Source organism: Mobula hypostoma, chromosome 25 (genome assembly GCF_963921235.1).
Source record: "Mobula hypostoma chromosome 25, sMobHyp1.1, whole genome shotgun sequence".
NCBI lineage: Eukaryota > Metazoa > Chordata > Chondrichthyes > Myliobatiformes > Myliobatidae > Mobula > Mobula hypostoma.
In genome coordinates, this window is record NC_086121.1 from 21,035,781 (window position 1) to 21,050,049 (window position 14,269).

Below are 14,269 nucleotides of genomic sequence, written 5' to 3' on the forward strand. Positions count from 1 at the left end.
TCTGTCACTATTTTTGGCTGTCCAAAATCATAAGGGAAAAGTTGAATAACAATCAAATGCCATAACTACAGAAATTCCAAGTGCTTGTGTGAAGCAGCAGTCGGTGACTATAACACATTCAAATCAGTTTCCTCGCTTTGTAGTTAAAGTGAAAATTTCCGAGTAAAATTTTAACCTGTCCTTTCAGTGTTTTCTTCAAAAGCTGTCTGCATCTAAATAATAGCTGGGCTTTGCAGAACAGCAGTGTATAAGATTTAATTCAGGTTCAAGATGCTATAGTTATGTAGGAAATTATGAAGATATGTATTAGTGATATTTAGCCAGATTGTTATTCATAACCAGTGATTCTTGCTGTCATTGGGGACAAAATCAATTTTGTGATTTTTTTGTTGTTGAAGTGGATTTTCACTGAATCAAACTGATTTTTATTGACAACCTGATAAGAAAGCAACTGCTAGTAAGAATGTGACTTCCGTGAAAAATGATAGATCAACTGCATGCCTTTGAACTGTATACTTTTGAATTGCCTATCTCAACCCTTCTTGCCATCTCCGAATGTCAGCAGAAATGAGCAGATATTATCTCATGCTGTCTACTGGGACCACAAAGCCACTTTTGAAATGGAAGCCATTATGTTATCAGAGTTCTTTCAGATTGCAGACCAGATATGGGAGCCAGTGATTGTAGTACATTTGGATTTACAGAAAGAATTTAATAATGAGCAACATAAAAAAATAGAACATTGATTGAGGATTGTCGGTTAATGGAAAACGTGGATAAATGGAACCTTGCCCATTTGCAACTCTGGGTAGTAGGCTGCCACAGGGATCAGTAATTATTTGCAGCCTGTATTGATGATGATGAAGGAACGGGACCTACAGTTAATCTAAGTTAATATAAATTGCAAATATAATGTGTGACTGGAAGTTAAGCAAGTTGTGAGACAAATTTAGAGTGTATAAAGGAGATGAGATAGTTTAAGTCAATAGGTGAACAATTGGCAAATAAGCATGATATGCCAAGCTGCAAGTGATCCACTGTATTTGGAAGTAGAATGTTGTTTCATTGGAGAGATTACAGAATGTCATGGTAAGGAAGGATCAGCGTGATCTAGTACAGTACCTGAAAGGCAAGGTTAGAACTTAGGTGCAAGTAATTGGAAAAGGCAAATGACATGTTGACTTTTATTGCAAGTGTCTGAAGTATTAAGCTGGGGAGATCTTGCTGTAACTAAGTAATTGTACAAGTCATTGATGAGAAGAAACAAAGTACTGTGTATAGTTTTGCTCTCCAAGCAAAAATGGAGACATTTGTATTGAGGTCAGTTCAGAGAAAATTCAGTAGGTTGATTTTCAAGGTGGAGTTGCTTTATGAGGAAATGTTAAGCATTTAGGCAGGTATTTTCTCAAAAGAAAGAGGGCATTTTATTGAAATTCTGAGTCGTTATGATGAAATGGAAGACGAGAATATACTGTGGAAATCAAGCTAAGGATTTTCAAAGTGACTGTATTTCAGATGGCGACAGGAGTTGTACAGTGCTGCAAAAATCTTAGGGGAACATATATATAATTAATGTGCCTAAGACCTTTGCACAGTACTGTATTTGTCAATGTGGAGCGGAGAGCGAGTTGTGATGACACCAAAAAATGTCAAGAATGGCGAGGGTTGAGCGCCTTGGGAGGGATGTGGGACAGTTGGCAGCAAAGGAGTGCAAGGGGCATGGGGTTGGCACAGTTGTAGACATATTCAACCCTAAGACACCAGGCAAGATTATTTGATTCCAAACAACTGGTTTATTGATCATTACAGAATGTCTCTCTGGTACTTCTGGCTCTCTCTCCCCTTTCCCTTCTCCTTTTCCCATTCATGATTCCCCTCTCCCAGCCCCCCTTTCCAAAATAGCAACCCATATCAGAATCCGGTTTGCCATCACTCAAAAATGTCATGAAATTTGTTGGGTTTTTTTGTGTCAAGTACCCAGTGAAATACATTAAACTTATGTAGTACTGTGCAAAAGCCTTAGCTACCCTAGTTTTTTTTTATATATAATGCCTAACACTTTTGCAGAGTACTGTATTCCTCAGGGTTGTTCCTTGGAAGTTTCAGAATCTCAGAATACATTTAAGGTTGTGCCCATCAGATTTGTGATTTCTAGTGATTAGAGAATTATGGGGAAATAATCTGCGTGGGGCTGGGAAATGATCAGGCATGGTTTGACTGAATTGAGGAACTGAATTCAAGAGAGTTCCTGGTCTATTTTTGCTCCAATTTCTTATATTCTTATGAAAGGATCCTGCATACTGGCAAGAGTTTTCATAAAGTAGTGCTGTCATGAGGGTGGGCAAGGGCGATTCCTGCCCACTATGGCTGAAATGACAACCAGCAAAGCTGTGCCTATAGTTTTGCTGGCTTTAATATCTGTGAAAGATTTTCATTGTTTCTAAGGATCCCTGGCATTCAGGAACATTTACCTGGGCAGCACGATCCATAGCAGTTAGCACAGTGCTTTACAGTACAGCTGAGCTGTATTCAGTTCCTGCTGCTGGTAAGGAGTTTATACATTCTCCCCTTGACCAGGTGGGTTTCCTCCAGGTGCTCTGGTTTCCTCCCACAGTCCAAAGACGTACTGATGGTAGGTTAATTGGTCATTGTAAATTGTCCCATGATTAGGCTAGGATTAATTCGGGGGCGGGGGGTTGCCAGGCGGCACAGCTTGAAGACCCTATTCTGTGCTTCATCCCAATAAACAAATAAATAAGGTTTTAAAATAAATCAAACAATAAGATATTTAAAACCATTTAGAAGTTTAAAACAAAATTAATTCATATAAAATAGCTAATTCAGGAAGGTATATATTGCCTTAACTTGTTCCTCTTATCCATTTCCCTCTACTGAAAAGAATGGACTAGTTGTTCTGTGAATACATTCAGTAGCCAATCTTCCAGCATAATCTCAGGGGAATTGCAACAACTGATGCAATGCCACTGTTCTTCATGTAGAGTCTAGCGTCAGAATGCTGCTGGGAAATTGCCATTACAACTTAGCTTGCAAATTTGCCAATTTAGAGTTCGATCCGATCCGAACCTCCTGACACGTGGGAGGACAATAACCAATGGTTTAACCTATTATCTCCGATTCGAATTAATTTCTGAGCCAGCACTTCAGTCTTATTCTGGGCAAAGTCTCAGACTAAACCATACTGCCTGTCCCATACCTTAGTACAAGCACTGTGGACCATTTATCATTATAACCAGTAAATCAAGTGTTTTACCTCTAAAATTCCTTGCTTCTACCACGTGTTGTTGGAGCCTCCGTTAATGTTTTTATTATTTCTTTAACTTAACTATTTCAATACATGCTGGCTTGTGTCCTACTGTCTATCCTCAGTACAATGCCTCAAAGAAGTATAGCCCCCAAAACTATTTTCACATTTGAATGTCTGTTTTTCTAAATTTAAAATATATTGAAGTAAAGATTTTGAGCAAATCTACAAAACATTCATTGTGCATCATGTTAAATCAAAAGAAAAATTGCAAAACCTGTTAGCAATTGACTAAAAATTTAAAACCTAAATTGTGAGGCTGAAAATGTAATTTTTGTAATTACTATGCTACTTTCCTCGGTTACAATATATCACCTTACCAAATCACTCAATTTGTTGATATAGAAAATTGAAGGATCACATATTTTCAATGAATTCATAAGAATAAATGACCCCTTTCTCTGTAAGGTCCAACAGGGTGGTAGATTTTCAACAGACCAAACCAAAATGAAGACAAAAGTATTCAAGGCAAGTCAGGGAAATGATAATAGAGAAGCACAAATCTGGGGAAGGGTACAAGACCATCTCAAAGGCACTAAACATACCTCAGAACTCAGTGCAGTCCGTCATGAAAAAGTGGGGAAAAATATGAAATCAAGGCTACACTGCCTAGTTCTGGCCACCTCTCTAAACGTAGTCACCAGAGAAGAATGGCACTTGTAAGGGAGGTTACTGTGTCGCCAACAGTCACTCTGAGTGAGCTGCAAAATCAGTGGCTGTAACTGGAGATGAAGTTCATGGCTCCACAATCTTCTAAGGCCTTGCATAAAAAAGGATACTTATGGAAGAGTGGCAAGGAAGATGCCCTGGCTTAAAAAAATAGCATATCCTTGCCCATAAAGTTTTTACAAAGTATCATGTAGAAGATACAGTGAAGATGCAGAAGAAGGTCTTGTGATTGAATGAAATTAAAGTGGAACTTTTTGGCCTCAAAACTAAGAGGTACGTGTGTTGTAAATCTAATAATATGCTTCAGCCAGGGAACACCATCCCTACTGTAAACTATGGAGGAGGCAGCATTATGCTATGGAAATACTTTTCAGCCTCTGGATCTAGAAATCTGGTCAGGATTGATGGGAAGATGAATATTGCTAAATACAGAGATATTCTGGATTAAAAACCTGCCAGTCTCTGCTTAAACTGGGGAGGAAGTTCATCTTTCAGCAGGTCAACAACCCAAAGCACACTGCCAGAGTAACCATGGAGTGGCTTCAAATGAAGAAGACCCAATCAGAGTCCTGACCTTAATCCAATGGAACATCTCTGGCAAGACCTCAAGATTACTGTCCACTGCCACATTCCAACTAACCTGGCAGAGCTTGAGCAGTTTTGCAAGGAGGGATGGGCAAATCTTGTTCCATCAGATTGTGCAAAATTAATAGAGACTTATCCAAAAGACTACTGGTTGTAATAGCTGCGCGAGGTAGCTCAGCTAAGTACTGAGCAAAGGGGATGAATACTTTTCAACTGTTGACATTTCAGTTATACAATTTTCCCTGTTTTTTGGGGTTCTACCGTTTTAAAAAAAAAGTAGTGTGAGATTCACCAATAAAAATTCTCAGTTAAATCAAAGTACTCATTTATCTGAACAAGGGGTTGGGGGATGAATGCTTTTACAAGCCACTGTATTTTTTCATCCTGAACTCTTGATTTTTTTTCCCAGTCTTATTTGCCAACGTGACCTGTGTATGCCACTGTTTGTGCAGCACCTCAGTGTTAAAATGATTATCTTTATCTTCAATATCCTCAGTAGCCTTGCTCTTGTCTATCTCTTTAGTCTCTTTCCATCTACAATCTCTGAAATATCTGTTGTCCAATACTGTCATCTTGAATTTAGTCTTTTTTACTTTTTCTTTGCTAATTAGACAGTATTGGAGGACAGACATCTCAGATATTGTAGGCAGAAAGTGATTTCTGGAATCACTTTGAACACACGTCTTTACCTCTCCTTCACTTGTAATACCACTTTAACCATACTTCTGCACATCTGTTTTGAAGGTATCTCAGTTTAGTCTGATGGTGCTCCTGTTCATTATACCAGGTTACATAAATAATATTTCTCTACTTATGATCACTGCTGTGATCCTCCATTAGTCCCATTAAAAAGGCTTCTACTGACAAATATGCAAATTACTGCAAAGATTGAACAACTAAAGAATGAATTGCCCCAGTAGCAGCTCATTTAAAGTATGAAACAAAAATTCTGCGGATTCCAAGCAATACATTGGTGATTACCATATTTTATAATTTTACTTAAGATTTCTATTGTGCAGTTTATATTGTGATTGCAAATTCAGCCAGAGTTATTGTACTTCAGTACATGTGCCAGTGTTAAACCAATTTAATTTACAATTAACAATTGTGTATTAATTACAACTGTAAATTATCTCTGCACTATTTTGGAAGGAATGCATAATTAGTGGAAGTATTCTGAATGATTGCAACTTACAGAGAATAGTGAAAGATAAGAGAATAAAGCTTCAAATTTGGAAATGCAATTAGGAATCAAAGGTGACAATTTATTGTAAATGAAAGGCAACATACTCTCAGCCAGATGAATAATATTAGTGATTAGTCAGTTAGGAAGAAACTACTTGCAACCTCAAAGGAATTTATTTTTTTTAATTCATTGAAAATATTGGAGAGCAGCAGCAAAGATGAAAGTGCTCAGGTTAGCAAGTAAATAGAACCTTGGTGGAAAATATTTGATGAATCTTTCCTTCTACGGTTTTACATTTCTACGTTGTTTTCACATTCTAGATTCAGGATATGGTTGCAATTCGCCACACAGCCAGCAATGATCAGCAAAGAACCACAATGATACTTCTGTGTGAGGATGGCAGCCTGAGAATCTACATGGCAAATGTTGAGAACACCTCTTATTGGTTACAGCCTTCACTCCAGCCAAGCAGTGTCATCAGTATTTTAAAACCTGTTCGCAAGCGCAAGGCTGCAGCTGCCAGTAAGACTTCACTGTCAAAAGTAATCTACTGCTTAGAGTAAAGGGGACTGAAACATGGTCACTACACAGAGATAAGTATGAGACAGAGATGGCAAAGAAACTGCCTGTGTAAATGAGAAATCAGTGTACTTTAAGCTGATATTTTACTATGTTCCACTTTCTCCTGGAAGTGGGGGTGATAGCCTCTTCTATAGGCCTCCATTAGAAATTCAGGCTTGTAGTTTACATTTTTTATTGTTTTGTTTTCTGTCATGTTATTCACTCCAGGTTAGATAGGTCAGATGAAAATAAGTGTGAATGGGATTTCTCTGTAAACTAGCATGGCCTCAATAGACTAAAATGGCCACTTTCTATGACGTAAGGGAATATTAAAGATAAAGTCACAGGGAAGTAAGGCACAAGAGCATTGAAAATAAAAATAATTAGTTCTAGTAATGATGTCTTTCAGAAGAAATGTTAAAGGAGAGAATATCCAGTGTTGCAGGTGGGAGAACCTGCGGCAGTATTTTGAAGAAAAGCAAATACCTAAGCCAATGTTTATCTATCAGTTAACATTACAAAAACAGATGAGAACTAGTCATTGTCACATTGCTTGTTAGACGTTTTCTGAGCACATATTGGATGTCAGATATGTTTACTAGTAAATTTTAACTTTACTATTAACATTCTGCTATTCAGAGATCTCATTGCCCCAGTGATATACAGTACCAACTCAAGTTGAATGAACTAATATGGAACTAGTGGTCACACTTGCACAAATACATCAAACAGAAGAGAAATATAGTTCCTCAACAAAACTTTTAATGTATAAGATGCTTATTGATAGCATCCCAAGTCACTGTTTTATTATTAATGGGTTTCCTTTGCTGTCTCTTTACAGCAACACGTACCTCCAGTCAGGTTACATTTCCAATTGATTTTTTTGAACACAACCAGCAGCTGACTGATGTTGAATTTGGGGGCAATGACTTGCTACAGGTGTACAATATGCAACAGATTAAGCATCGGTTGAACTCCACAGGCATGTATGTGGCCAGCACGAAGGTATGTCCACCAGGTGGCACCCACTTTCTTCCTACAGATGTCCTTAGTTTAAAAAAAACTGTTCATTTTAATGTGTTGATATCTCATTTACCATTTAATTTTTCCACTATGATCGGAGCTGCAGTAAATCTCTCATTAGATGAAACCTAATAGATCATAGTGTATTTTGATGTTAGAAAATGAAGTGTAGAATGGAGCATAGAATGTGTCTCTTCAGCTTACTGCACTAGAGCCATTATTTTTGAAAGCACTATCCAGTTAGTCATTCTGTCCTGCTCTCACCCCTTATGTCTACACTTTTTCTTTTCAAGTTTTCATTTGTTTCTCCATTGGAACTTAGTACATAAACTTCAACTTCATTTATCCAGAAGGCACATTCAAGATCATAAGTTTGCTGAATTTAAATGAGAAACTTCCTCATCTCATCTTTGGTTCTTTTTCCAAAAATCCTAAGTCCTTGTCTCTTGTCAGAGGGTTGAATTGTTCATTATTCATTCTTGATTTTTCTTTTGCTGACATTTCAATGTTTTAACAATGGAGAAAATTTACAATCGACTATTAATCAGACATATTGTGCAGGCTAAGGCAACTTAAATATAACAATGAAACTAAAGTTATCAGTGTCAGTCCTTGTTACAGTCAAAGGGGCATTGATTATATCAGAACATACTTGGGGAATAATGAAAAGGAAATTCTGAGACCAAACACTTGATCCCACTGTACATAAAAAGGCAAAGAGCAGGAATAGGTACCAGGCACTCTTAAGCACAACCCATAATTCAGTACAGTTATGGCTGATCTCTGTTGGCCTCCATTCCCCTTCACTGTGCCAGTTCTTCACAAATATTTGAATGATGGAACTGTGTTATGTGCCGTCACCTTAAATACATCTAATGGTCTGGCCTCCACTGTTTTCAGGGGCACAGAGTTCCAGAGAAGAAATTTCCAGACACCTCAGTTGTAACTGACTGGACCCTCCCATTGGTGAATAACGTCTACCCTGTCAAGTCCCATTAGGAACTTGTATCTATTTTATTCCAGTTACAATACCTTAAATAAACTGCTTATAGGTGAGGTTTAAAAGGTTTAGGTATGGGAATGTATTTTCCTGCAAGTTGTCGATCTGTGCATAAGAAAAAGTCGATTGGATGAACATAAATATATGTGCATAGTTAAATTCATTTTCATTGGCCCTCAGAATCTTTATGTTGCTTTGTAGCCAGGTGGGTTCACAGTGGAAGGCGTTAACAACAATGCCACCATGGTCATGACTGGGATGCGTATCCAGGTTGGGACACAGGCAATTGAGAGAGCTCCATCCTATATTGAGATTTTTGGTCGTACTATGCAGTTGAACATGACAAGAGCTCGTTGGTTTGATTACCCATTCACACGTGAAGAGGCACTACAGGCTGATAAGAAGCTAACCATTTTTGGTAAGTGAAAATAAGTTCATGAAAAATATGTTAATTGGATTATCCCATTGGAGCACAGAATCTTAGTACTCTCCCTGCACTGTAAGGATTGGTGAGGGCTGTATATTTTTGTAGTCCTGTAACTAGTATTTGATTACTTCTCTTGGCCTACTGTACTGATGTCATTCTGATTGATGTAAAGTCTGTAAAAGTTCTTTTAGTGACTAAGTAGACTTCTACATTTAGCTTGGAGTATTAATTAAATTCAAGAGGAAAATAATTTTTGTCATTTGTTAATGTGTACATAAATTTTTCTATTCAATGTTACTTTTTTTGTTTCTTACAGTTGGTGCATCAGTAGATCCTGCAGGGGTTACAATGGTTGATTCAATAAAAATATATGGAAAAACAAAGGAGCAATTTGGTTGGCCTGATGAGCCTCCAGAGGATTTCCCATCAGCTGCTGTAAATAATGTCTCTGCTCCGAGTGTCAGCCAGAGTAGCACCACTGGAGAAGTGGACTCAGCTACTCCATCCTCCACCAGTGGTTCTGTCCTTGAGAGGTAAACATGAGCTGGGTGACTTGAAGTTATGTGAGTTGCATACTGACTTCTAGCTTCTGATTGGTGACGAACAAATGAAGAATGGTGAACATAAAAGTAACAATATTTAATATTAGAATCTAAAGTGTAAATTTCAAAATCTGTTTATGTTGTCTCTATTTTTTTAAAACTCTAACTGGAGAGAAATTGGCAAGAATAATTTCAAAGGACATTTTCTGTAAGGAATGATTTTGTTCATCTTAGAACATTTGTTCTGCAACCAAAGTCTGAGTGCATTAGGATATCACTTTGCTGAATCATGTGTGGCTGCCATGCAGAAGCTTATCATTTTAGCATGATATCAGATGGTGTTTTGAGCTTACAGTGCCGGCACTGAGTGGATTGGTATATTTTCATTATTCATAAAAAAAAGTGGAATTGGGAAGTAAATCATTGTATCTGCTCTTTCTATTTATTCTAACTGAGAGCTCCTTACTACTAAGCTGTGGCTGTCCATTTCTGTAACCTCTATCCATCGATGTGCATCTGATGCTCAGAGTTGGTGTGTGCCAGATTTTTGTATTGAACTGTTTTCTGTTTTCTTCCTCTTGGCCATACTCAGACTCTTCTTCCTGCTTATTATCCAACCAGACTTTTCTTAAACCTTTTTGTAAGTCCTTTACTTCTACTCTGCTTTTCTTTTGCCACCACTTTTGCTCAAATCCATCTCAGTAAGCCTTTAGCTGCCTTACTAGTCTTTCTTGGTCTCCTGTGAAATACCTTTGTTTCTTGCATAAAAACAGCAATGTCAGTTATTTCCTACATAGGACCCATCGGTGTTCTTACCTAACTTTTTAAACTAACGATTAAAAAACCACAACCTTTTTGGATTTTGATGAATGTACATTTATTGTCCTTCCATCTTCCACCCTCTGATGTTAAAGCTCTTCTGTCTTTATTGAATTCATTACCATCGCTCTCATCTATCGTTCCTAGAATCACAGGGAAACAATGCCTTCCATAGCATTTTTTATTCTTAAGTTTAAATCCCTGCGCATTTTTTACCCTTAATTCTGCAATCTACTGCATACCTCTCTCTTCTTTACTTCTCCTACCTTCATAGCATCCATTAATTAGGCACAATAACTTCCCCTGTTCTGTTCCTTAACCCATTGTCTGCAATAAAGCCTGTGCGTCTTTAGAAACCTAAAATTCAAAGCTTTGGAAATCTCTGAAGTACTTCAGCTGTTTTTTGACATTTAAAGTACTATTGAAATATAGTTTTGGTATAAGTGAAAGAGAGTAAATCTAATGATGTGGTACATTACTCAAGTAAAATCTTAATAGGAAGGAGGGCAGGTATTTTTAAAACTTGAGTAATTTCATAATTCTTTTAAGTTTTATTCTAATAATTCCAATTTAAATTCTAAGTTTTGATGCAAACTCAGTGTCATCTCCAGGTGGTTAAAGTAGACTTTGACAGGTTATTATATGAAAAGAGTTTGCATGTCAGTTTCCTGGCAAGTTTTCCATTACCGAATAGTTTATCTGAGGGTACATTCAGTTGTAGTTTGGAGACGTGACCATCATAGGAAGAAGAAGGAATGGGGAATGTGCAGAAATGAAAGTAAGCCAGAATAGTTTACTGGTAAGGAGGTAGTCAGTTTTATGTTTAGAGTATAACTTAAGGCATCCGTTAGTCTTGCGAGACCATGGATCTGCTTTCTCCAGGGTGCAGGCTTGGGCAAGGTTGTATGGAAGACCAGCAGTATGCTGCAAGTCTTCCCTCTCCACGACACCAATGTTGTCCAAGGGAAGGTCATTAGGACCCATACAGCTTGGCACCAGTGTCATCGCTGAGCAATGTGTGATTAAGTGCCTTGCTCAAGGACACAACACATGTTGCCTTGGCTGATGCTGGAACTCACGACCTTCAGGTCGCTAGTCCAATGCCTTAACCACTTGGCCACGTGCCCACAGAGTGTAACTAATGGTCAGACACTTAAATGACCATACTAGTAAGAAATTTAAGTTACTTTCACTCTGAGGGATGTGTGTATAATTTGCCAGCTGAGTAGTTAGTTGTTAGTGGTAAGCATACCATGGACTTAAATAAGTGATATTCTGTATTTCCTGTGTGTGAGCCCTGTGTAATGTTACTTTGCACTGAATTGCAATGGGTTTTGCCTGTTTGCAGCTGTTCTGGATCATGCTGGATTGCTGCAATGAATGTTTCCCTAAATGAAACCAACTGGTATGCACCAGCCTTTTCTTTCAAAATGGAAACCCATTGTGGTTTTTAAATCCCCAAAATATCTCTCCATCTCACAGAATGTGGGGTTTCACCTTAAACTTGCACAGCTTAAACATTGTATGTTTGTGCCGAATTAATTGATTTCCAAATTACAAACTGTAATGAATAAGAAAGCACAGTAACTGTCTGTACTCTGTGTCCCATTTGTCTGTTGTCTGTGCTTAAACCAAGTGTTTCATAGCAAATGCATTGCATGACTCCATCACAGCCTTTGCTGTTTCTGCATGTCTGGCTGCTCATCTTCTCTTTCTGTTCCTTTTTCTAGTGTTAAAAATAGTTGTGTTTACTTCATTTGAAGTTCTCATGTGGTGTTCTTTTCTGTTATTCCTCAAAAGTTGTGAAACTGAATCCCTAAGCTCCTTAGACCGGTTAGTATCCCTTCTTTCTCTTTACGCTGTTCTCTTTTCTATTTGTGTTGTGTCTGTGACATCAGACTGATTAAAATGGCAATAACGATACTGATTCTTGATCCTTTGATCACGAGCTGCTTGTCAAAGTAAAATTGATTTAATCATGTACTGGGTTTAACAAGTCATCTCCATTCATGTCACATATTGTTTATAGAATCAGTGTGGGTGTGAATAACTGCATGTGGCTGGCTAGGTGTACTTTGTTGCTAAGCTGCGTGTGTTTAGTTTTTAAAGTAGATAGTATTTTGGGTCTTCAGTGGGATCTATTGAGTAATTGTACTTTTTATTTACATGAAGTCTTGGTTGTTTTATGTTAAAGACTTTGGAAGTAAAAGACTAATTTTACAAGTGATGGAAGGACTAATCATGAGAAATAACGTAGCGAGATTTGCAAAGATTTATGCATTATAACTAAACTAACATGGGCAATAAAGTTTGATCTTATTAAGAATGAAATAGCAAAACAAGGTATCAAAAGGGAGAATGTGTTCTAAATGGGAAGCATTGTTTTAAAGCGGTCGTCATGGCTAAATATACAAAATTGTCAGTATTATTCTTGGGTGCAGAAGAGTTCAAACACAGTTCAGGGTTTTTGGAGTAGAGTGTTTTCATGCTGTGGATGCCCACAGCATCGGTCAAGCTAAATGTAAATGACGCTGGACACCTGAACAATCTTGTTGCTTCCAAAAACTCCTGAATTGGGATTGACTTGAGTGATTAGTAGAGTCAAAAGAGGCAAGTTATTTCTAAAATGTTGAAGCACCATTTGAAGCAAATTTTACAAATGGATTTACCTTCTTGCCTTTAATTGATTTGCTGTTTTAGCGCTTTGCTTTCCTGAACACATCAAATTTAAATTTGCCATCAATGTTCTAAATATAAATTTATAATTTTCTTTTTTAAAGATCAGAAAAATTCTAGATGTGAATTTCATTGGCAAAGCCTTATTTATTGCTCCTGAAGTTATTTTCAACTTGCAACAAATCGTATAGTGATACTGAAATCACTGTTAAACGGATAGTGTCCAGGGTATTAATTAGATATTGGCAGAAATTATTTGCCAGTGACATTATTGGAGCAAATTTTATTCAGTGATATGGTTAGAAAGGAAGTAGTTAAGAGCTGATCTTTCAAGTGGACATGGCTTTATGCTATTAAACTGGATATACTCAGCAGTTTGTGCTGCACCTGTGAAGAGAGAAACAAGAGTTTCGGGTCATCAAGCTGAATATTAAACACAAAAAGATTCTGCAGATGCTGGAAATCTAGAGCAACATATGCAAAATACTGGAGGAACTCAGTAGGTCATACAGTTTCTATGGAGAGGAATAAACAGTCAGTGTTTTGGGTCCTGGTAAAGGTCTAAGCCTGAAACATTGACTCTTTTTTGTGTATGTTATGCTGAATGTTAACTGTTTTTCTCTCTTTCAGTTTATCAGCTGCTGCATTTTGTGTTTTTTTTCCCCCTCACAAGTAACGAGTATATAATGTCTACATTTTGTGCTTCTGAAACAGTAGATGTCAGGTTTATAAAGCTGTCTATGGCTCTTTCGAACTGATTTATTTCCAGAATCTGTTGAAGCTTTTATTTGTTGGTATTGCATTTCTGATTCTGTATTGGTAGCAGTGATTGAAGCTTTATCATCTTTGTTTGCCTAAATGGTTTTGCTCTTTTAGCTTTTCTATACACAATATTGAAATTAAGTTTGATATTAGTATTCTAAATATAAATTTGTGGTTTTGATTTTTAAAAATTAGAATCATTCTGGAAATATGAACTTAATTGGCAAGTATCATTTATTGCTCCTGAAGTTGCACTTAAACGTGCAACCAAATTATAATACTTATGTTATTTTCTGAAATTCACTGTTTTGAAGAATTGTGTCCAGAAAGTTAATTAAATGAGTTACTGGAAGAAACTACTGTTTACAGGCGATAGTGATACATTGAAATGGAAGAATGCATGCATTCTTCATCTTTTTACTGGAGCTGTCAGGTACCATGCAATGGAGCAGACCTAAAATACTGCTTGTTGCTTTGCTTTGCACGACACTTTTTGTGCAATATTCATTAATAAACAGTTCTCCTACCCCTCATAACAGTGAGGTTAGTGAGAAATTAATGCTCTTTTCCTCTTCAGGCTGGTGGTAAGCTCCATGGAGGTTCTGGAAAGCTGCTTTGCTGTTGGATGCTCAATTGAAAAGGTAAACAATTTCCTTTGGTGATATTGGGGGGAGAAAGTGATTTATGTCATAACTTT

General features: G+C 37.3%; 1 protein-coding gene across 5 annotated transcripts in view; it reads left to right on the forward strand.

Annotated features, from left to right (window-relative positions):
- ubr4 (ubiquitin protein ligase E3 component n-recognin 4) overlaps nt 1-14,269 on the forward strand; it is a 203,153-nt gene that overhangs the window by 89,195 nt on the left and 99,689 nt on the right. For 3 of the 5 annotated variants that reach the window (XM_063032895.1, XM_063032894.1, XM_063032897.1), the window contains exons 46-51: nt 6,083-6,284; nt 7,165-7,328; nt 8,548-8,764; nt 9,090-9,306; nt 11,935-11,967; nt 14,150-14,213. In XM_063032895.1, the coding sequence (XP_062888965.1) occupies nt 6,083-6,284; nt 7,165-7,328; nt 8,548-8,764; nt 9,090-9,306; nt 11,935-11,967; nt 14,150-14,213 (897 nt within the window). The remainder of the gene's footprint in view (nt 1-6,082; nt 6,285-7,164; nt 7,329-8,547; nt 8,765-9,089; nt 9,307-11,934; nt 11,968-14,149; nt 14,214-14,269) is intronic. The other 2 variants (XM_063032896.1, XM_063032898.1) reach the window with 1 other exon arrangement.